This window comes from Taudactylus pleione, unplaced genomic scaffold, assembly GCF_031769625.1.
Source record: "Taudactylus pleione unplaced genomic scaffold, aTauple2 ptg000121l, whole genome shotgun sequence".
NCBI lineage: Eukaryota > Metazoa > Chordata > Amphibia > Anura > Myobatrachidae > Taudactylus > Taudactylus pleione.
In genome coordinates, this window is record NW_028284523.1 from 14,314,308 (window position 1) to 14,340,005 (window position 25,698).

The window sequence follows — 25,698 nt, forward strand, 5'->3', positions numbered from 1 at the left end:
TTGGGTTTGCAGCTAGATGCACCTCTATTGACAGTTTGGATATTTACTGCCATTGATTATGTCATTTTAATGTATGTATGTATTTGTGTCATGTTTGTCATATGTACCAAAATGTTGTTTGGGTATGTTGCACATGCAGTTACCTGTTACATGGTGATATGCGATGTCTAATTCGTGTTGTGATCTCTGTATTCTTGACATTTATATTTATATTTACAATTGATTTTGTTTGTTGGGGTATCACCATGGTAACACGGGGCGGGCGTGACGCAGCTTCCTGTGCGACCGCTTTGCGGCATGGCACACGTGGCTGATTAATCACCGTGCACATGGGAGGCTGGCTATTTAAGGTTAGTCATTTGTTTATTGGTTTATTGTAAGCTTGACAAAAGCGCTTATGAAAGGCGCTGAAACGTTGCTAAACACAGCTCTACTTGTCTGAAGTTTTTTATCCGGAGTGCCGCCAGAGGGATTACTATGTGACAGTGTACTTGAGGACATCAGGCTCATTGAGGAGGGCACCCGGTGAAGTATACATTTTTACCATTGAGTGCCGGAATGTGGTTGGATATTTGTGACAGCATGTTGTAGCGGTGGGGTGTTGCCCTTCAGTTCTGACTGACTGTTACTTATCATGGCACCGTCGCTTTTAAGCAAGCTTTTCCATGAAATATTCACGCTGGTTTCCTAAAACAAAGTTCAAGTTACTGATGCAAGATAACATTTGTGCCACGTCAAGGATGGAGTGCCTGTAGACCCATCACTTTATTTTAACACAGTTGTGACATTTGGCTTGAAAGTGTGTTTGACTATGCTATAAAGTGGCCATCATTGTTGTTTCTAGACTGTAATTATGGCTGATGCAGCTGCAGAAGGTATACACCAGCGTATTATTCTTGAGCAGGGAGCAGTATTCAGTTTCTCTGAATCAGAGGCGGAGTCCATATTGTTTACTGAAAATCTGACTGATCATGTGTCTGTACCTTCTACAGTTGAGCTGTATTACGATTGGTTACGTCTCAAGAAGAAAGAGACAGATTTTTTCTACCATGGGCTCACATTATCTAATTATTATAAAGACAAGAAAATTCCACGGGGATTCAAAATAAAGAATGTGCCCACCATTGGCCGCTACAACATTGAGTTCTGCAAAAAATGGACTTCGGTCTTTAATAAATGTTCATTTGATCTTTTATTATTGGTCATTGATGAGTCCAAAAGAGAAATTTTGAACATTAAAGAGAAAACTAAGACCTTTGAGTCCAAACATCTAGTTACAATACAGGTTGATAAGCAATGTGATTGGGTGGCGAAATTAACGATGCAGGTGGAAACCTATAAGAACGAGCTAATTAAGTTCAAAGCTGAGAAAAGGGGAAAGGTCGATTTGGACTATGAACAGCAACGTGTTTACAATTGGCTGACGGGAGCTCATCCAACCATTGATAAAAGGCCACTGTTCAGACGTACTTACAACAGAGCTCGATTTGATACACCTGAAGATACAGTAACCACGGAAAGTGACACTGATACTTCTGCTAAATATAAATCCAGACAACGTAATTTATCTCCGGTTGGCAATTGCACTAGAGCTCGTTTTTTAGACTTAGGCCCAAGCGTACCCGCAGAGGCCAACAAGACAAGAGGGAGAGGAAGACCCCCAAAGGGTCGCAGGAACTGATTTTTAATTTGTCCAAAAGGTCTCTATCTCCTATGGAACTTTCTGTTTTAGTAAAAGGTCTCTCGTTTGTACCCACTGTTCCATTTAATCATACTCAGTGGAAGAAAGAATTATACCTGCTCAACAGGAGTTTGAAGATCAAAGAGTTTTTGCTGATAAACCCAGTGTTTCCTCTGATGTACCACCACAGCTGCTTAAATTACAAGAAAAATCTTCTTTTGATCCGATCAGTAGTAATGCGTCTATTAAAACGTATACGCGGTTACTTGATTGAGCAATTTGCGAGGATCCTAACAACAAGATGCCTAAGTTTTGGAATTTAAGCAAAGATGAACGGATGGCCCTCAAAAAGCTTGCTTCTTATGATGACATTGTATTTCGTCAGGCGGATAAGGGGGGCGCCATCGTCATCTTAAATTTAGTTGATTATAAAGAGGAAGCCTACAGACAACTTAGTGATCAGCACACGTATAAGAAATTGTCACAAGATCCAACTTTCATTTTCAAAAAAGAACTGGATCAACTACTGGAGACAGCTTGTTCTTCGGGTGCTCTTTCTGCCTCTATTAAAAAGGCTTGGTAGTAGCTTTTCCTATTAAACCTTTACTTATTTGATTCCAAAGATTCACAAGGACTCGGTCAAGCCTCCGGGTCGACCCATCATTGCCGCTCGCGTTTCCCTTTACCAGCCTATTTCCACTTACCTTGACGCTTTGCTTCAACCCTGTGTTCAGGCGAAACCAACCTATCTAAAAGATACCAATAGTCTACTGTTGACCCTTGCTGGTCTTCCAGATATGACTGATGGTTGTGTATTATGCTCTGTTGATGTGTGCAGCTTGTACACTTGTATGCCCCATGAGGAGGGGTTACAGGCGACCAAGAGGCTCATTTCAGATAATCCTTTGTTTAAGGGCACAAGTGTTGATGTATTTATGCAATTACTTGAGTTAACCTTGACACGTAATTACTTCATGTTCGATGGGTCCTATTTTCTACAGCTATCTGGTTGTGCGATGGGGTCCAATGTGGCCCCATCGTATGCCAACATGTTTGCCATCGAACAAGAAGTATTTTTCAGTGATCCTGATATTGCTAAAAATGTGCTGCCATTTTTTCGTTATATTGACGATTTGTTTATTGTATGGTATAGCAGCGTGCAGTCTTTTGTAGAGGTCATTGAGAGTTACAATTCATTAGGGAAACCAGTGAGGTTTACTTACACCACCAGTATCACTAATGTCAATTTTCTTGATGTGACTATCACTAAGCGGGAGGGGAGGTTGGTACCCTCGCTGTTTATTAAGGATACTGACAGGAACAATTTGCTACTGGCTAGTAGTGCACACCCAGGTCCATTGAAAAACGCTTTGCCTTTCTCGCAATTTTTGAGGGCATTGAGAATATCCAAAGATAGAGAGGAAGGTATTAAACAACTTGACACTATGTTGATCAAGTTTACTGAGAGAGGATACAGCGTGTTGGATTTGGAACGTGCCAAACAGAAAGCATTATCGGTCCCCATAGATAGGCTTTTGCGTGGAAATACTGTTAGTGCGGTTGAAAAACCTAATAGGCATATTTGGGTTAAAAAATTCAATCATATGAGCACCACTATTAACAGACATGCTAAAAAACTTTGGCCCATTGTTAGCACCGACAAGGAGTTACATCCACTCAAACATACATCTGTGATGTCTTGTTGTCGGAGGGGTAAAAACCTTTGTGATCTTTTAGTACGGAATGACATCTCGCAATTAGGCAAAACTAAGTCGAGTACGTTTTTAGGCACCCCTAAATTGGGCTGTTTTAAGTGCTCTAGTTGTACGACATGTAGTTTTTTGCAGACTGGTGCAGTGTTTTTTCATCCCTTTACAGGGGCGAAATATAATATTCGTTACCATTTGACTTGCACTAGCACATTTATTGTTTATGCGATTACTTGCCCGTGTTCAAAAATGTATGTTGGCAAAACTGAATGCACACTTAGGGCCAAATGTAATAGGGTGAGAATTTAGAAAAGTGAGAGTTTCTGACACTTTTTAAACTTTGCCAATGTATTAGAGTCCAAAATCAAAGTAACAGAGTGAACGTGCATGTTTTTTCAGACTTAAAAAACTCTCACGATTTAAAATCTCATTCAGATGTTTTCCCATTTTGAAGATAAAACTCAACCAATGTGACAGTTTACTGCTAAACTCTCACATTTTCTAAACTCTCACCCTATTACATTTGGCTCTTAGAGTCCGTATGGCTCAACATCGTTCCGCTATCAGGGCGGCGATTGCCACGGGCTCTAGCGAGCAACCAGTAGCAAGACACTTCGCTGAGTTTAAACATAGCATTGCTTCTTTGCGTTACCGCATTATTGACCATGTGCCTCCTCTTAGTAGAGTTGGCAGTCGGAGTAAAAAGCTGTTACAGTGTGAAGCTAACTGGATTATCAGATTAGATACCATGGTTCCCCGTGGTCTTAATGAGAGTCTGGGGTTACATTGTTTTTGCTAAATTATGCTTTGTTGCGGTACCATCGATGTCACCATCGATGTCACAGTTTGTCTTTGTTGACTGCAATGATTTACATTTTTGCAGTTTGCATTTTGCGACTAGGTCGGTCTGTGGTCATTGCAATTCTCCACTCTGTATTTTTTTAGTATATTTCAGTATATATATTGTTTATTGATCTATGGGATTGATTTAAGCGATCATTTTCATGTTTGTTTATTTCCACTTACGCACAGTTGTTTTTATTTTAGCTATAGCATTTGTATAAGCGTTATTGGGTTTGCATCTAGATGCACCTCTATTGACAGTTTGGATATTTACTGCCATTGATTATGTAATTTTTAATGTATGTATTTGTGTCATGTTTGTCATATGTACCAAGATGTTGTTTGGGTATGTTGCACATGCAGTTACCTGTTACATGGTGATATGCGATGTCTAATTCGTGTTGTGATCTCTGTATTCTTGACATTTATTTTAATATTTACAATTGATTTTGTTTGTTGGTGTATCACCATGGTAACACGGGGGCGGGCGTGACGCAGCTTCCTGTGCGACCGCTTTGCGGCGTGGCACATGTGGCTGATTGATCGCCGTGCACATGGGAGGCTGACTATTTAAGGTTAGTCATTTGTTTATTGGTTTATTGTAAGCTTGACAAAAGCGCTTATTAAAGGCGCTGAAACGTTGCTAAACACAGCTCTGCTTGTCTGAAGTTTTTTATCCGGAGTGCTATGTGACAGTGTGCTTGAGGACATCAGGCTCATTGAGGAGGGCACGCAGTGAAGTATACATTTTTACCATTGAGTGCCGGATTGTGGTTGGATATATATATATATATATATATAATATACATATATATAAAGTCAGAAATCTACTGCCCTCACCACTCACAGATTTGGGGTGCAAACCTGCACTCTCCATTCCCAGGATTGGGGTACAAGTAGCTTGTCACCTGCAGAGAAATGGGGTCCCGTGATGAGGGCTGCAGTCTTAAATGCATTGATCAATCCATGAACCAAAACCCCAGTATTTATTTATTATTGTGAGCGATTTAACAATGGTGAGTGCTGAGTTTTCTGTTTATATATATATATATATATATATATATATATACACACACACAGACGCAGTACTGGCCAACACCACTCTTTACCCCCTGTGTCCAGTGGGTACCCGCCCCTCTCCCAGCTAGAGTTTCAGTAGCTAAACACTGCATATGACTGGACCCTCACTCACCTGCCTGCCATAAATGTGCACTGCAGCACAGGTAATGCCACCTGGTCCGATGCTGGGCGGCTAGAAGGGAGGCGGAGCCGTGAGTTGTCATGGCTCTGCTCAGCAAAGGCCCACGGGAGGGGTGGCCGCGTCTGGGCATGTGCAGCATGCCCTCCCACGGCCATCTTAGTTCTGTAGTCAGAATGAGCTTCTGAGCAGAAGCTCATTCTGACCTGGCCGGGTGATCACGCACACAGTCACGTGACCGGCCAATCACTGCACTACCCTATCGGAACGGCAGCAGGCGGGATAGTTAGGCAGAGGGAGGTACTGGGAGTAGGGGGGGCAGCGTCAGAGAGCTGTTGAATGCCCCTAGGCATTTCAGTCGCCCCTAGGCATTTGCTTATTATGCCTATGCCTAGGGCCGGCTCTGCACTGCACAGTGCTGTGTATTATACTGGGTACACAGTGGCCGATATATTTGCCAATCAATTGTTCGGCCAATATATCGTGGCCCCTGTCGGCCAGTGTGTATAGACGATATGTCGTTCACAGACATATCGCATTGGCTGTACTGCACAGCTGATGAACAGATATGTCTACAGATCAGTCGATTGCCCATACACACACAGTGGCAGCCGCGGAGAGGGGGGTGGGACACGCACCCTATCCGCCCCCGGGCCGGTCGGACCAGCTGCAGCATGCAAATGATGGTTGTTCAGTATATATCACTCGATCTGCAGATATATCGCGATAGTGTGTCACATTAATTAGCAGTCACATCATATCAGGATGCCAGGGCTCTTGCACCAAGGTCAACCTGCGGAGACTATCAGGAGTTCACAAGTGACTATTCCTCTAATGGATTGGCCATACCAATGGACTACACTTGGGAACAGCAATCACATCTGTGATGCAACAGAAAGCACTTCAGAGCAGGGGCAGAACTATGGAAATGGAGGCACCTGCCACCGGGCTCCTGCTCTGAAAGAGCAACCGCTCCATTGTCCACAACATATTCACTCCACTTAGGACTGTAATTATGTACCCGGAGTATACCATCATGGCCGCCCAATACATGGCACCCCTTCCTTGCACCTGAGAAGCCACCATACATTAGTGGAGAGCTCCATGTCAGACCATCAGCTGCCGTCTTCCTCTATCTATAGCTTGTCTACATGCAAATTGCTACATTACATTGTCAGCGGCTGTGACGGGGAAGGGGCAACAAATTATAACTTGACTCCGGGCGTCTGGGATGAACTTACGCCACTGCTTCAGATGCCTTCTGTTGTGTTAGCATATTTAAGCATTGCTGCGCTAACTCTGGATCAGGTCATTGTTAGTAAATAATAAGCCTAGTTTTAAAATGGTATGCCTAGGTATAACAAACACACCCATAATCACAAGAATGGAAAAAAAATCATAAAAGGAGAAACCATAATTCCATCCATTGCTATTTCCATAAAGTTAGCAATATACTAAAAGTATTGCCTTACACTTGTTATGTGGCTTCATATTTATAGCAATGTTTGTTGGCTTCTCTGCTTCCTATGTAATAATGTAAGTATGGCTATTAGGTCTTTGTAATAAAGCCAGAAAGTCACTCCCAGAGGGTGAACTCACTCTGGTCTCTCTCAAGATATGGACCAATGTGGTAACAGGAGAATTTACTGGCTCAGAGAGTAACAGACTGACCAGAAGACTGTCCTGTCACTCCCAGGATATGAAGTACCTTTATAAAGATGCTCAGAGGCCAGGAACAGAGCCCACGAAAGAGATTGTGCTAAAACACTTTTGGGCTCACTAAACTCATAACTAAAGATAAGAAGAGTCACAATCACACTATGAGCAATCAGTCAGCTTCAAAATGTAGCAGCATCTGAGATGTGACTCTGGCAGTCACGGAATCCTGCACTGGTATTGAGTGAGCCAAGCAGCTATGCCCCTGACAGTGAAAGGTTTAGCTTTGATTTGACTAGTTTCAGAATTTGTTTGTGTATTTGTCTGTAGCAAATTTCAAGCTTCACCTTGTTTTAAGTCGTTCATGCAGTGATATACCTAATTTCCCATTCTTATTGACGCAATGTGTAGGAGAAAATGCCAATTGCCTCTGGACATCATCTTCTTGGCATCTATGTACTTCAGCCAGTTGTGAAATGCTTACTATATTAATAAATGTGGAGTGAATATAAAAGTGTCTATTACTGTTGTTATATGCTCACATGTGATCTATAGAAGGACCCCTGAAGAGTAGAATTCTGATTGATCTGAAGTGAAAACACTTCTGAGGCTGAGTATACAGCAGGGGATATTTACTTTGTTGATCAAGCAGAGAGGCAAGCCTTGATAGAAGCTATTCATAATGTAGAGGAATGTCAATCATCTCTATTGACATAGGCCAAACATTTGAACAATTTATTTTAGAAACATGAAAATTCTATGTCACAGGAGACCTACTTCCAGTATGCTGGTACATAAATGGCATTAAACAATAATAACCATAGGTGTATTAGATTCTCATTGATTTGTCTGGACATTCTGCCCAGATAATTTTGTTTCATAGTTAGTACAGAGCATTGTCAGTTTATTACTTTTCTTTTCATTTTATTCTTCCAGAAAGGAGTAATTTAGTATTAACAAGAGAACTTTTTGTTTCTTTACTTGATAACTAAGTGAAATATATTGCTGAGACAAACAGGGAATATTGATCAATTATAACATAGATTATGATCAGTGGCGGAACTTGTGAGTGGTGGGCTCAGGTGCAAAAATTTGCTTTGGGTCCCCCTCTTCCTCCATACTCCAACTTCAAAGTGCAGTGGGTGACAGAGAGAGGTAGAGGGTGACAGGGAGAGACAATAGGTAGACAAAGAGAGGCAAGAAGGTGACAAGGAGAGGGTGACAGAGAGAAGCAGTGGGTGATGGGGAGAGATAACAGGCAGTGGTTGACAGGGAGAGGGAAGAGGCAGTAGGTGAGAGGTAGTGGATTGCAGGGAGAAGTAGTGTGTGACAGGGAAAGGTGACAGGCAGTGGGTGACAGGGAGAGGGAAGAGGCAGTGGGTGACAGGAGAGAGGGTGAGAGATGACAGGGAGAAGCAATGGGTGACAGAGAGGGTGAAAGGGAGAGGGGATAGGCAGTGGATGACAGGGAGAGAGTGATAGGCAGTAGTTACAGGGAATAACAGTGGGTGAGAGGGAGAGGGTAGAGGCAGTGGGTGACAGGGAGATGCAGATGCAGTGGGTACCCGACACATTATACCACACTGTAGTACCCCCCACATTGTCACACTGTAGTGCCCCACACATTATGCTACACTGTAGTACCCTCCACATTTTGCCACCTGTAGTGCCCACACATAATGCTACACTGTAGTGCCCACACATTATGCCACCTCTAATGCCCACACATTATGTTACACTGTAGTCCCCACAGATTATGCCACCTGTAGTCCCCACACATTATGCCACCTCTAGTGCCCACACATTATGCTACACTGTAGTACCCTCCACATTATACCACCTGTAGTGCCCACACATAATGCTACACTGTAGTGCCCACACATTATGCCACCCGTAGTCCCCACACACACATTATACCACCTGTAGTGCCCACACATTATGCTACACTGTAGTGCCCACACATTATGCCACCTGTAGTGCCCACACATTATGCTACACTGTAGTCCCCACACATTATGCTACACTGTAGTCCCCACACATTATGCTGTGCTGCAGTGGTGTCACAAGGTGGGAGCGGGGGGTGTGGGCCGCACCCGGGTGTCACCCGCCGAGTGCAGACCCACAGTGAAAGGAGCCGGGTGCTGCACTGTAGTATTAAGTGCAGCACCCGGCTCCTGACACTGTGAGAGAGCTGGCATTGCAACACAAGCAGTCAGCACCCCCTGCACCCCCCCAGTAATATATAAAAAGGGACCACGGGGGATCGGGATCAGGCTGCGTGCTCAAAATATCCCTCCCCCCACTGGGTGACACCGCGGGGAGGGACAACACTGCTGTGCTGTAGTCCCAACACATTATGCCACCTGTAGTGCCCACAAATTATCTACACTGTAGTCCCCACACATTTTGCCACCTAAAGTTTTTTTTTTACTTTAAAAAATACATAATTCCATTATTTGTCAATTATCACCTTTTACACAATTTGTAAACATGATTAAACATTTCTATTCAAATTGTATCCTGCAACTTCAAATATTATAGACATAACTTGGAGGACAAATAGAGTTTAACATAAAATATACAAATTTTTGCATGCACAAATAAGTATCTGGACACTTATGATTCATCATCTGTATCTTGCGCTACATGCATCTTACAATACATGCAACATTAAATATAGCACCTGCATACATTCATACACTGTTGCTAGTTGTGTGCATGAGCAGTGTAATACCCTTTTCACACATATACTATAAACTCAGTTTTTGCCATGACTAGCGGCTAGACCCAGGTCTTGGCTTACATGTGAGCAGGAACAACCCGGGTCCATGTACCAGGTCTCCAACCCTGCTTGGTTATTCCTGGGATTGACCCGGGTCACCTGCAGTGTGAATGGCATGACCCAGGTCTTGATGACCCAGGTCATGCCTAAAAGGAGTTAATTGGTGGACACAGTAGCACTTGGAGATTATATAATTTCTGATTGTCCACTGTTAGACGGAAGACCCGGGTCACTGGAAGACCCGGGAATGGAGTGAAGGGTGATGACCAGGGAACTAACCCGGGACCATCATCCAGGTGTAATAGGAGGCAAGTGATGAAGCCTAGGATTCAACCTGCATTCAGTGTACAGGGTCGGTCCGAGCTGGGTTAGAGCCAGAGTTTATGTGTGAAAGGGGTATTAATAAAATATACATGTGCATAATTATATATATATATATATATATATAATATATATATAAACTATATCAAATTTGCAAAATAATAATTTGTCTAAAGTACATGCTTGTGTTGAAGCTACAGTATAGATGCCATTTCCTTACCTTTTTGTCATATCCTTCAGCAAATAGACTGTGGTTTCTCTGCCATCTGGTAGAACAAGCGAGTGATATGGGTTGAAAAAATTTCTTCTATAATAGTCAGATGGTGATACGTTTGAATAGCACATACAGCCAAACAGAAGAAAACTCTGGCAAACACTCCACAGAAGCCAATATGTTTTTATACCTATTAGAAGTGTAAGATAGGTTATTTTTAGATTAACTGTATTCTTAGAGTCGCTACTATATCAACATAGAAATATTATTAACTGAAAAATGCAAAACGTTTTTCTCTAACTGAAAATTACTGTTCTCTGTCTATAAGGTAGATCTAATAATGATTGATGTGACATCACTTGCATTTTATAGTTTATACTTTTATATTACATGTTTATGTTGATTTATATATTGTCAGATCAAAGATTACTTGTTATCTAATAAAAGTAAAATATCCTAGTCTATAAAAGAAACAGAAATTGTAAAAATAAAGGCATGATAAAAGTAGTACAAGCAATAGCGAATGAAAAAAAATCAAAATGTATCTCAGCTTGTATAGATAATAAACAGTATTCACATATTACATCACCTAGTAGTTTCAGTGCACTATGCAACAAAAATAATCTCTGATTTTCTGCAAATATGAATTAAAAATGTTATTACAACAATAGTTACATTGAAATGGGAACTTTTCACTACACCTTTAAAGTACTGTGTCTAGTAGGGTGGGTCGAAAAAAAACAAAATTGCGAGTTCGAAATTCAAATAGTTCGGAAAATTTGTGGGTACATAACAGTAACTCGTGTGCAAAATTTTAGCTCGATTGGATAATTTTTACTATCCCCAGTGGGCTTGAAGTTTTGAAAATTTTACACAAATTAGGATATTTGTAATCAGGTGAAGGCATGGTTTTGGGGCATATATTTTGGCAAAGAAGTTGTTTTTAGGTCAAAACTTCAATTGAACTCTGTTAGATACAAACCTTAATGGTAGACGTTTCAGACTGGGTCTGTGCTCCCCTGAAAAAAAGGTCAAAATATTGCAATTTTCCATGAAATGCCATCTTTGTCGCGTGTGTTCCTGAGATCGACTGGCACTATTTTCAGGCATTCTGACTAGACACAGGTGAAGGCACAGTTTTGGGTCACATATTTTGGCAATTAAGTTGTTTTTAGTTGAAAACTCTTCAATTGAACTCAGTTAGATACAAACCTTAATGGTTGATGTTTAAGAGGGGGTCTGTGCCCCTCTGAAAAAAAGGTCAAACTATTGCAATTTTCCACCAAATGCCATCTTTGCAGCATGTGCTCCGGAGATCAACTGGCACTATTTTCAGGTATTCTGACTTGTAAAATATTATTTTCTAGGAGGTAAGGAGTAGGGATGGACATCTGAAGCCCACTATCAAATGCTGGCTGGACTTCCACCATTAAAACTTTTGATACAATGGTAACTAACCATCGCATCAAAAGTATTCGATGGTAAAAACTATTTATATGTGGCGTGTTTAGGAGCGGGGCCTGGAGCAACATACATACATACTGTATCCTGTAGCTAGCAGCATTTCTGTGCTATGGGGACTGGAGGATACACTATATTTACATATACAGTCCAGCTCCAGAGTCCATCATGCCCGGCACTGGTGGGGAGGCCACTGAAGTTAGTCTAGTGTGTTACAGCCAGGCAGTGAGAAGCAGAGACACACCTGACACTGAAAGCGTGAGAGTGTGTCTCGTGCTGTGTGAGTGACTGCTGCTGGGCAAGGGCTGCACTCTGATTGGCTCTCTGAGACAGTATTGAAGTTTTCTTCACTTTGGAGTATCAATGACTGATCAGATATCATTGGGAGTGATGAGACCTAAGTCTTGCAAAACTGCAGTTGATATGGCAGCAGTTTCCTTATTTGACATACCATATCGATCACTAACGAGAGCAGTGTTTGGAAGACTAATGCGCATTTGCAATGAGGAGCTTTCAAGATTTTATGGCTTTAAATAATCTTCGCCAGTGTCTGAATCACTTTTAGATTCACTAGAAGAATGTTATTTGATATTGCAGCTTGCAAGTGCCAGCCCGTGGAATCTTGCACTTGCGATAAGACAAGGAATGTTCCTCCTTTTGAATGAGATTTTTTAATGACCAACGATCTTCCAGGCTTATGTCTATAGGAGGAATAGATGTTAAGGAGACTGAAGCACTGTGAAAGCATCTAAACAGGAAAGACACACATGTGCCAGCACAGACTGATGACTTAGCTCCTAGTCCTTTGCCTCGTTCTTCTGTTCTTGAACCTGCATGTGCATATATAGGCTATGTCACACAACATTCTTCTAGTGAATCTAGAAGTGATTCAGACACCGGAAAAGATGATTTTAAGCCATCAAAGCTTGAACACTCCTCATAGAAAATGCGCATTAGTCTTCCAAACACTGCTCTCGTTAGTGGTCAATATGTGGCCTCCCCACCAGTGCCGTGCATGATGGATTCTGGAGCCGAATGCTATATGTACATATAGTGTACCCTTCAGTCCCCATAGCACAGCAGGGCTGCTATCTACACTAGAGCGGACATAGTATGTATGTTGCTCTGGGCCCCGCTCCTAGCCACGCCCCGATCCCACACCCTGCCAACTGCGCTGCAGGGTTTTTACTGCATGCACAAATCATGTCAATAGTTTTTACCATCAAGTTCTTTTGATGCGATAGTTACCATTGCATCGAAGGCTTCAATGGTGGAAGTACTGCCAGCATTTGATGGTGGGCTTCCAATGTCCATCCCTACTCCCTACCTTCTAGAAAATAATATTTTACAAGCCAGAATACCTGAAAAAAGGGTCAGTTAATCTCAGGAACACACGCTGCAAACATGGCGTTTCCTGGAAATTTGCAATATTTTGACCTTTTTTTAGGGGGGTACAGACCCCGTCTGAACCGTCTACCCCAAAGGTTTGCATCTGAGGGCCTGATTCAGAGCCGGACGCTCTTTCAGAGTGCTCGCTCTGAATCAGGGCCGTCCTTCTTCATTTGTAGAGCGGCCTCCTGGCCGCTTGTATAGCTGTGGGTGACCACCCACAGCTATAGCGAGCGACCAGGAAGATGGTCGCGATGGTCAAGACCATCGCGACCATTGGGCTTGCGACGAGACCCTTGTGGTAGGGTCTCGTTGCCGCAAGCCCTGGAGTGCTTTTGGCTCTATCAGAGCCGAAAGCACTCCCACTGACATCACTTGCATGCGCACTGGGCCAACATCGACCCACTTGCGAGTGCTTAGCGCTCGCGAGCGGGTCTGAATTAGGCCCTGAGTTCAATTGAAGAGTTTTCACTTAAAAACAACTTAATTGCCAAAATATGTGCCCCAAAACCGTGCTTTCACCTAATTACAAAATATCCTAATTTGTGTCAAATTTTCTAAACTTCAAGCGCCCGCTGGGGATAGTAAAAATTATCCGACCGAGCTGAAATTTTGCACACAAGTTACTGTTATGGAGCCACAACTTTTACGCATTATTCGAATTTCAAACTCACAACTTAGTTTCTTTCGATAAGCCCTAGTGTCTAATCGTTCCACAACAGATCATCCATTTCTATCAAACAAAGTAAAGGATTTTAAAAAAAATTAAGAAGTCTTTTTGACCATACAAAGTGCTTATTACAGGTGCTCTCAAAGAAAATACATTATATTTGAGCAGGTGTCTGACCCAGAGCATGTTTTAAGTGCTCATTATTTGCTGTTCACTTTAAAAATTTAATATTTTTCCAGCTCCTCCTCTAAATCACATTGTCCTCAAATGATTGGTAGAAGAAGTACCCAGTCAATTAGTTATACAAAGCTATTGAAGGAAACTGCTTGTGATAGAATGATTGGCTATTGACTCTCCCAGTCCATTGAGTGCAATGTTATTGAAAGGTTCCTTAAGAAGCAGTTTTTTAATTTTATTTACAATTGAACTATGTCATGAATAAAGGCTCATATTGTACTACAATAGGAAAGAACATTTTGAAGTTGAATAAAATGGTGAAAAGAGGTTTTGGGTTGTCTTGATTTAACCACTTAAAAAAAAACTGCTCAGAAAATTTTGTGTTTGTAAAAAAAAAAAAAATTAGAACATATTTTAAAAAATATATTTATTTTTTATATTGAACAAAAATATGCCAAGAGGGTTCCCCCCTGCACCCCGAGGGCCTGATTCAGAGATGCCCACTAGATCGCTTGCACGATGTGTATGCAAATTGCGTAGGAAGTGCTATCGCACAGCAATGCATTAACACACCCAGTATTTCTTAGAGAGTGATCACATAGTGTATGCAGACACCCACCAGCCTGTTTTAAGATGCCCACTTGTAAACGTCATGTCCAGGAAGTGTATGCAACCATTGGTACATTGGATGCTATCGCAGCGCTTGAGGTTGACCATACCCTGCCGCAAGCACTGCGAGCATTTCAGTGTAAAACAAGTTAGGTGGCGTGTACTATTATGTTGTCTTATAATTATGCACAGCTCTAAAATGCCGTTGAGATGCTCAGGCACGACTGCGTTTGCACCTCCACTCCCCCGTTTTTAATGGCCAGCCCCTGTTATCACCTACAAACGGCTTCCCCTGTCTCTCACTCTGCTGGGCTGTCTATGCATTGTGAACTTTCGCAAAGGTATGCGCATGCGCACTTCGATGCATACACACTGCATACCATCGGCAGCAGCGAGAGTATGCATCTTAATGAGTGGCTCTGAATGAGCTCCTGAGTCCCTAGGACCTTACCTCCCACCACACATGTCTTCATCCTCCAGCAGCAACAGATTTCCAGTGGCATTACACCTTACCCCCTCACCCATGTGGAGTGATAGATCCCACCACCAGTGTCACTGGGTACAAACTGTTTGTACTTTTGAAGGTGCCACTAAGCATTGCGTAACCCCCCCCCCCCAGAGTAAATAAAACTTTGGGGGGGGCATCTCCCATTCCCTGCCCCCCCACCATGGCAATATATCATCCCTACCTTCATTACCCCGCCCTGATGTGGCATTGCCTCTCCCCCACCCCTAATACAGAGCGAAATGGAATGTGGGTCAAGGGGGACTTATCATTTGTCCCTTCTGCTGCAGCTGATCTCTGCATGTGTTAAGTTATAAGAGAAACAAAGTTGCCCTTCAGGCACTTTTAGAATTTGGCGCTGCGTCCCTGAGTGTCATTTGCACAGCTTTCTGGGGTGAAATTTTCGGAATGATGTCAGCAGTCACAGACCACTACATTACTGCTGGGGAGCCACATACTGTATGCAGAATAGACTTTCACATTCACAGTCAGGGATTGCAGCAGGACTACATGGTTACATGGGAAGTGACCGTGTCAGTGACAGCCCAGTTGGCTGCAGTCATATCTCATGTGACCATGCCAGGCAAGGAGTTATCAAAATATTATGTGTATCTTTATTTTTTTCTATCACAGCTATAATGCAAATACTTGCTCAGTGGCCTCTGCCAGTCAGCGAATGCAGGTACTAGTAAATAACCAGCTCTAGTATGCACAAGAGATGTGCACTGGCCCCCATGTTTTGGTTTTGGATCTTGATTAACTTTCGTGCTTTGGTTTTGCTTTTGCAAAACCACCCTCACGTGTTTTGTTTTTGGATCTGTATTTTTTTTTTATTATAACATCTTAAATCGTATAATTTTTGCCTGTTTTTGTTCCTACAGTATTATTAACCTTTTTTTAATCAAGTGTATTTTATTGTTTTTTCAATAAAGAAAAATACGTATAAACAACATATACAAGAACATAACATACTGTATGTGCGGTTATGCAGCAGTATACACACACACACATATATATATATATATATATATATATACAGTGGCGTCCTCACCTTTAGTTGCACCCGGTGCGGGTGTACAAGCAGGAGCGCGGCGTAGTCGCATGCGCCGGGGAAAGGGGTGGGGCCTCAGGACAAGTGGGCAGGGCCTCACATGTGGGGGCGGGGCCGCGCACCCGAACCCTGGTTTTAGTGTCTCCGGGGGGTCCAGGAGGTGCGGGCTGCCCCCGGGGACCAGTATGTTTGTAGTGCTGGCTCCTTCACTGTGACAGGAGCCGAGTGCTGCACGTAATTCTACAGTGCAGCACCCGGCTCCTGTCACCAGAGGCGGAGTCTGCACTTTGGTGTCACCCCTCGGACCCCCCTTGTGACGCAACTGTGTATATATATATGTATATATATATATAAAAATAAATATATATATACACACATACGGTACATACATACATACACAGACATATATATATATATATGCAAACCATATCAGTAGCAAAATAATAGTAAAGCAGTGTGGCAGCAAATAAAACAATACAAGAACAAGTGCCCCCCCTCCCCCCTCCCAATCAGCCAGTGTCAGATGATAACCTTTGATCATAGGTAGATGTGTACCATGGTGACCATATTTTGTGGAGAGATCATCTAGCTGTATAAAGAAATCTCTCATGGTTACCAGTATCATTGACCAGGGAGATCCAGCTATGAAAAAAAAGAGGATCTAACCCCAGCCATGCCCATGCTATAATAACCTTGGCCAGAGATAACAGTTTAAAAACATACTTATAGATTATAATATTAAACGATTCTTCAAGGCAGAAACCAAAAACACAAATAAATGGGTCAAGGGGGAGCAGAACAGGTAAAGTAATATAGACAATGTCCCACATCTGATTCCAAAAAAAGAGCACAACCTGGCATTCCTAAAGGAGATGCCAGAAAGTTGCCTTATTAGGGTCACATTTACAGCACGAGGAATCTTCTCGAAGCCCCATATTATGTATATTAACATTAAGTATATTAACATTAAGTTCCACTCATTTCCAGTAAATTTTTACCACCTCACAGCTCACAATATTGTTTTCACTAATTTTTACCAATACAGGCCAAAGGCTACAGTGAGCTGGCTAGGTAAAGTAAGCGACAGAGCAGCGGCACAAACACACAGCAGTTATTTCTGTTTAAAAATGTTCAGCAAATTATTCATGGATTAGCAATAACCAATCAAACTAATGTCAGGGTTCGGCCTATGATCGGCCATTACTCACCCCAGCACCGGCTTCCCCTGACTTCTCATGCGGTCAGACATCAGTGGCGGCGGGTGACGCACTGAGGATTCTGCCTTAGGTGCTTTCTGGACTTCCATGTGTGGCTCCATGTCTTGCTTTCCAAAGTTGTCGTCATGGGTGCCGCCATTATAGTCTTTCTCACCAGACTGTTCCCTTAACCAATGGTAGCGTAGTCTCGGTCAGCTGACGCCATCATCCAATGAACTGCTACTGTAGGTTATATAACTGGGCTCTGGACACCAGGAAGTTGCCTGTGCAACGTCATCACTTCCAGTGTATGCTGATCGTTATTCTGTTCCAGGTTCCTGTTCCTCATTCTCTAAGTTATTGCTATTGCATTCCGTTACTATCTTCCAGTGTGTCTGGAGTCGCACATTGTGTACACAGTACACACCACGGTGTACAATTACCAACTATCTTCCAGTGCGTCTGGAGTCGCACATTGTGTACACAGTACACACCACAGTGTACAATTACCCACTATCTTCTGGTGCGTCTGGAGTCGCACATTATGTACACAGCACACACCATGGTGTACAATTACCAACCATCTTCCGGTGCGTCTGAAGTCGCACATTGTGTACATAGTACACACCAAGGTGTACAATTGCCAACCATCTTCCGGTGTGTCTGGAGTCGCACATTGTGTACACAGGGCCTGATTCAGACCGGGACTCTATTTGCGGCCGCTCGCTGGCTAAAAGGGGCCGGCTATTTAAATCATGTGCTCGCACTGCGTCGCGTAAAGCCGCCCACTAAGTAATAGCGAGTGACCGCACTATGCACTCGCACCTGTATAAAGACGCCCCTTTGCCACTCGCAACACATGTCATCTCCGGCAGTTGTAGGATTAATCGGGAACATCGAGAGCCATCGGAGCTGCTCGCATCGCTTGTGGTAGCCTTTTCCCACCACAACATTGCGAGCAGTTCAGGCTAAAATACAACCCAGTCACGTGTGTAATGTCGCTACTTTGCTAATTATGCACACCCATTAAACGCCGTTCTGACGGTTGCGCATGCATGCGTTAGCACATCCACACCCCCGTTTTCAAGCACCTTCCCCTGTTACCACCCACAAATGGCACTATCTGTCATTCAAAATAGCGGCCCGACTGCGGGCTGTGGGCGAGCACTTTCCCATCGCAATGACTGGTTTGCGCATTGACTGTGCATTGCGACTCATACGCATGCGCAGATTGTGAAAAATCGCTCAATGCAAGCGATCGCAGCATAGCATCCGGGTCTGAATCAGGCCCACAGTACACACATCTGTGTACAAATTTACCCAACCATCCTCTGGTGTGTCTGGAGTCGCACCTCATGTACTCTGTACTCACCACAGAGTACAGTCACTGAACCACCTTATGTACCAAAGGGTATACAGTATTATACACATTAGTACTTCTCCCAAGTACTTCTCTCTGGGCCATAGTGGTGTATTTCTCTCCGTTTCCCACTTGTATCGGGTACCTGACCAAAGCACTGCGACCTGCTTGTCGGGAGCAGCTAAACCCATATCCCGCTTGAAGGGGTCATTGGTGAACACCTTCCGGCAGGTTAGACTCCGCGCCTTTGGTCAGGTCTCGCCAACACCCAATACTTGTGGATGGGGAGAAATTATATTCAGGCCCCTCACCTCTGATTCCTTCCTCAACACAGGACCTCAGCTTTCAACCCCTCTGAAAGGTATTCCTCAGAACCGAGTATGAAAATGTTATTTCTGCCTTCAAAAGAATCTTTGATGAGCCGGGTCGCACTGCCTCGGCCTCCTCTGATCTCCTTTGAGTCCGACAAGGGACCCGTACTGTAGGACAGTACGTGGTCCAATTCCAAATGATTTCCTCCAAACTGAAATGGAATGAAGAAGCCCTCAAGGCTGACTTCCTTCATGGTCTTTCTGAGAAAATGAAAGATGAATTAGCCTCTCAGGATCTTCCTGAATCTTTCACGGAAAAAATTTCTTTGTGTATCAAGATTGATTTACACCATATAGAGCAGTTGACAAGTAGAGGTCGAGAGGACTGCTTTCGGGACCATTTTTTTCCAGAGGCACATCCGCTTTCTGCTGCTACAAAGTAAAGAAGAGCCCATGCAGATCAACAAGTTTTGGTTAACTGTGGCTGAATGTACATGTCAGTTTCAGAACAAGCTCTGGGCCTGATTCAGACCCGGTCGCAAGCGCTGAGCGCTCGCAACTGGGTCGATAGTGGCCCAGAGCGCATGATGGAGCCGGCTCCATCGTGCGCATACGTGAGACCCAGATAGCGACGGGCAATCCGTCGCTCCGGGTCTTGTACCAAAGGGGACGTGCGGTCAATGTTGAGTGACAGCATGCCCCCTTTGGTGGGCGGGCCGGGGGGGTGGCTCCCCAGACGGAGGCATTCCCTTGAGAATGCCTACCATCTGGGGGCGGCCCCAGTGACATAACAAGTGATGTCAGTGGGAGAGCTTTTGGCTCTGTTTGAGCCAAAAGCTCTCTGGGGCTTGCGGCAATGAGACCCTACCACAAGGGTCTCGTGGCAAACCCGATGGTCGCGATGGTCTTGACCATCATGACCATCTTCCTGGCTGCTCGCTATAGCTGTGGGTGGTCACCCACAGCTATGCAAGTGGCCAGGAGGCCATTCTAAAAAAAAACAAAAAGCCGACCCTGATTCAGAGCCAGAGCTCTGTCAGAGTGTCCGGCTCTGAATCAGGGCCTCTGTCTTTACTGTGCAGCTCCAGATCATAACCTCAAAACTTTTCCTCTTCTTGTGGGAAATGCCAGACCCAAACTGGTCCTAGGGGTGTCTGCTATGCAAATCCTAGCTTGGGGTCCTGGCTGCTTTCATCGATGTCTGACTCGTGTACTTCCGGTGCATATCCATCAAGTGGATCAACCTCTCCTTGATTGATCAAGTGTCATCTCAGACTCCTGTTTACCTGCACCTTATCAATATTTTACTGATGTTTTTAATGAACAAGCAGCGGACCAGCTACTTCACCATCACTGCTGGGATTGTGTAATTGATCTCCTTCCTGGAAAATGCCACCCTGGGGTCGTATTTACCCGTTGTCTGTCCCAGAGACTGCGGAAATGTCCAACTACATCTAAGAAAACCTGGCTAAAGGCTTCATCAGACCATCCTCCTCTCCTGCTGGAGCTGGGTTCTTTTTTGTTGAAAAGAAGGACGGCGGGCTCAGACCCTGTATAGACTACCATGGTCTCAATTTGATCACCATCAAGAACTGTAACCTGCTTCCACTCATCTCTGAACTTTTTGATAAAGTAGGTGGTGCCCACTTTTTCATCAAGTTGGACCTCCAAGGTGCTTACAATTTAATTCACACTAAAGCTGGAGATAAATGGAAGACTGCATTCAACACCCAGGAGGGTCATTTTGAATATTTGGTCATGCCTGTCACAAGCCACCGCGCTGCAAATGCTATGCGGAGTGAACGCTGGACAAGCATTCGCTGAAGTCTCCTCCTTCCTCCTGTTAGGATCTGTGGTTGTAGCATACTGTTGGCAGTTCCAGCTTTAGTTGCCACTGAGGCTCTACAGTAATTGCTGCCTGTCTGTGTGCAGTATCAGGTGCAAACTAATTGATTCTATTGTCTATGCAAAGCCCAGATGCACACTAGTCTATCATTAAGGAGGCTCGTTCTGGTTGGGCTCTGTTTTTGTTACATTCCAGCCAGCCCTTCACTCCATGCTGGTGATAGCATTTCTCAAGTTCCCAGTTGTGCCCTGTCTCCTCAGTCGAGTTCCAGAATCCTGTTTTGCTGTGTTTAGCCATTTGTTCCATCCAGGCGGTCCGACTCACGCGCTATCTGCTAGTGTTGCTTGTATCATCTATGCGGCATGGCATGCATTCTCATCCTGGGGCGCATGCCAGGGTCCGGCGACTAGTGTCAACCCGGCGACATTGGCCGCACCTCAGTGTCCAAAGTGTGCAGTCCGGCACACCATCGCCAGTGTCAACACGGCGACATTGGCCGCACCTCAGAGTACAAAATGCACAGTCCGCACACCATTGCAATTGTCAACTCGGCGACATTGGACGCACCTCAGCATCCAAAGTGTGCAGTTCGGGGCACCATCCCCAGTGTCAACCCGGCGACATTGGCCGCACCTCAGTGTCCAAAGTGTGCAATCTGGTTCACCATCGCCAGTTTTAACCCAGCAGCATTGGTCTCATCTCAGCATCTAAAGTGCGCAATCCAGCGCATCACCATCACTGTTGACCCAGCAACACTGGTCTCACCTCCACACCCTTGGGCATATTACACCAGAGACTAACCAGCCCTCAAGGCTGTCTCCACAGCCCAAATTCTGCATCCATCCCTCAAGGCTGCCTCCACAGCCCAAAAGCTGCATCACACCCTTGGCTTTCAGGCCACAGCTAGTCAAGGCATATAAGCCCTCAAGGCTGCTCCCACAGCCCAAAGGCTGCATCTCACCATTGGCTTTTGGGCCACGACTAGCCAAGACATACCCAGCCCTCAAGGCTGCTGCATGGCCGCATCCAGCCAAGGTATACCAGCCCTCAAGGCTGTTGCAGGACTAATTCCTTATGGTCAAGCCTTAACAATGCCATTTGGGTTATGAAACGCACCAGCGATTTTTCTGGGATATGTGAACGAGATCTTCAGGGACATCCTTTACAAATTCGTCATGGTCTATCTAGACGACATCTTAATCTTTTGAAAGGACTTACAGTCTCACCAACTTCATGTCAGGGAGGTCCTTTCTCACCTTCAAGCTCACCATCTGCACGAGAAGATCTCCAAATGCCTCTTTGAATGATCCTCCAGTGTCATAGTACACGTCACCAGCTTTTTTTTCCCCTCTGTTTTCCTTGCAATGCTTTTATTGGTTAATAAAGTTTTCCCTATATAAGGAAGTAACCAGAGAGAAGGAAACTATCCTTGAAAAAGTACCTAGGCAGGTACGAAACGCGTTGGACCCCTGAGATAGTGTGGAGGAAGAACAGTGGAGCATTACTGGACTACAACTTGACGATCTTCCTGACTTGTTGACGTCATCCTGTGCCGCTGCTCACAACCACCGCTACCCCACTTACACTTCGTGCAGCTTCCTGTGCAGTGCAGGCAATTCAACATGCTGCCAGCACTAGAAGCCACAGATTAAGGTAGGGACAGCTAGGTCGCATTGGATTTAACATACCACTGCACGCTTGCTTGGACCTGCCATCAATTTTTCCTAAAAGAGCTTAAACATATGGTTTCAGTGTTTTATATTTGTTCATTTGTTTGTTTGTTTGTCCATATAATTTTTTTTTTTTTTATTGTTTCATTTTTTTTGTTCTCCCTGATCTAGTTTTAACAAGCGCTCGTTTTCCCTTTCCATTACTTGATGTTTTTTAATTGAGCAGCTGTATAGACATACCTAGCGCAGTTCATTTATTTTTATTCTTTCCTCGCAATGCTTGCGGTAAAAAAATGCTACAAGCACTGCATTCACATCCGATAGTGGTCGATGTACCAATGTTTTCATAAAATTCCAGGAGATGACGTGGGGCAGTGGGCGTCTCTGCATACACTAAGGGGAGTCTGCATACACAAAGTGAATGCTCGTACAGGTACGATGGGCGTGCTTATGCCTTGGCGAGCGATCGCTCCCCGCCGCGTCACTTTCAAATATTTGCATACGCATCATGCGAGCGTACGCTCATAGGTACCAGGTCTGAATCAGGCCCACAGTGTGGGTTGGATAGAGTATGGGTCAGATACAGTCGGGTTGGATACAGTGCGGAATACAGTGTGGGTTGGATACAGTGCAGGTCGGATACAGTGAGGGATACAGTGTGGGTTAGATACACTACAGGTCAGATACAGTGTGGGTTGCATACAGTGCAGGTTGGATACAGTGTTGGATGGATACAGTGCAGGTTGGATATAGTGTGGGTGACAGTGCAGGTCAGATACAGTGTGGGTTGGATACATCAATAGTGCACTTGCTGTGCAGGTGATGTTGGCAGTGTCGGTGGTGTCCTCAGTGCGGGGGTGCCAGCAGTGTACTCAGTTCGGGGGTGCTGGTGTTGTAGGCAGTGTGGTGGTGCCAGCAGTGCCCTCAGTGTGTGGGTTGCTGGGGGTGCCGGCGGTGTCCTCAGTGTGGGGGATGGCAGCGGTGTTGGCAGAGTGGGGGTGCTGATAGTGTCCTCAGTGCCATCGGTGTCCTCAGTGCAGGGGTGTCGGCAGTGTCCTCAGTGCAAGTGTGCCTGTGGTGTCCTCAGTGCAAGGGTGCTGGTGGATTCATGAGCGGGGGTTCCGGCAGTGGGTTAGCAAGTGCAGGCGGTGGTGTCCTCAGTGCAGTGGGGGCCGCCATCTTGCATACATCTTCCCCATTGAAGTCTATGAGGAAGCACTGATTGGCTGAGAGCTGTGACAGATGGCTCTCTCAGCCACCAGCAGTCAACCCATTGATTTTAATGGGACTTTTGAAATTGGCACCCCAGGCAAAACTGCAAGATCTGACAGCAGGATCTGGTGATTTTGCCTTGGATAGGGTTCCGGGGCAGGATTGGAGATCCGAGCTGTGTCTCAACTCCCCCCAGATTCTGGAAGTTAAGGTGAACTTGGTTCTATGAGAACTGAGCCCACTCATCTCTAGTATTCACAAACAGCCAATGGCTGCCAGGGCTTTCTGGAACATATAGTCATACTATATCAGAGGCCCCTGAGGTGATACTGTTTGCTTAAAATTGCTATTACCATGACACCTGTTGGTTCTCAGCACATAATTTGTTGTTTCTAGGGTAGGATCCCTATTTCTGTCTCCCTGCTAAATCATATATGGATCATAGGTAGGCTTACCATACTATCCCTAAACCAGGACACTCAAGAATTACACAGGTTCTGTGGCTTACTAAAACCAGACTTGAAATTGGGCGTGGTATAAGAGTAACGATACTGCCTTTGAACCTCTATACACCCCTGCCTATACCTTCTGATATCCTGCCTATAAACCTCTAAGGATAACGCTATTTTGCGTACGCAGTGATACAGTAAATAAAGACTCCAGACCTAGAACCTGTGGTTCCAAAGCACAAAGTATTATTCAAGTAAAAGTACAGTCAGTTACATGCTAGTTATAAGTACAATTTAGCGCAAAGGAATTATACAGACCCAAGTACAGTTATACATACACAGCGCTCTGGACCAGTTGTAGGCATCAGCAAGAAACCCCTCGTCAATCAGCATTCAGCACGAAGACTAGAAACCCAGGGTCAGAGCACACATATTTTTACCCCCCCAGAGATAGACAACACAATAGAGAAGTTTGTTGCTAATACCATTGGTCCTAAAAGAGTGGGCATATGTTACAAGGCATCTAACAGGTTGGTTCAAATAGACACAGTCCAGCCTCTAACAACTGGTGGTCTATGGTTTCCCACCTCATGCAAATCCTAACAGTTGGTCATATAATGTACATTTTGTTGCTTGAAGTCTCTGCGGTCCATAAGTTGAGAATGCATGTTGCGATCTCTACATCGATGTTACCGGAATACTGTTGAGAGAGTACGCATCAGTACAATACCAAACATGGCTTATTTATCACGTATAAAACCTTAGTTACAAAATAATCTTTATTTCATAGCAATTATAGTAAATGTGCATACTTGAATCTTATACCTTAAAGCTTATGGAACCTTGTATGTGAATATGTAATGTGTGAGTATGTGGGGTTTGATGTAAAGACGCTAGTTAACTTGGGGCAGATGCGTGTGCATGAAGCTAATATTCAGCGTTTTCATACAGGATCTTATGTATTCGCTAATATGCAACTAGTTAACTGCGCAATTGTGCGTATTAATGTGTGTATGAGAAATGGTGTAAAATGCAATCGCATGATGCTAATAGTAATATCGCCACATGTACTAAAGTGTGAGTTTATCTAAAATGGCGCTTGGGTGGCCATTCGCAAAATGTCGTCTTGAGATTTCATTTCCAAGATGGCGTCTTGCGGCCAGTCGCAAGATGGCATCGCTGTGATTAAATTTTAAACTGATCTTGTCTCAGCCAATAATCCAGTTTCGACCATCCACCCTTTGATAGCGAACAACATGCTATCACTATCTGATTTTAAAATATAATCTTTAGGCTTACATTTATATACTATTTAGTGTTATTATGGGATGGCACAAGGTGGTTCTTAATCCATCAATAATGTATCTCTGAGTAGGGACATAAAACTA

General features: G+C 44.1%; 1 protein-coding gene across 1 annotated transcript in view; it reads right to left on the bottom strand.

The window, feature by feature from the left end:
- The window catches only part of LOC148524182 (protein NDNF-like), a 68,900-nt gene that overhangs the window by 19,140 nt on the left and 24,062 nt on the right, over nt 1-25,698 (bottom strand). The window contains exon 2 of the mRNA XM_088472235.1: nt 10,411-10,594. Coding sequence (XP_088328361.1) covers nt 10,411-10,594 — 184 coding nt within the window. The remainder of the gene's footprint in view (nt 1-10,410; nt 10,595-25,698) is intronic.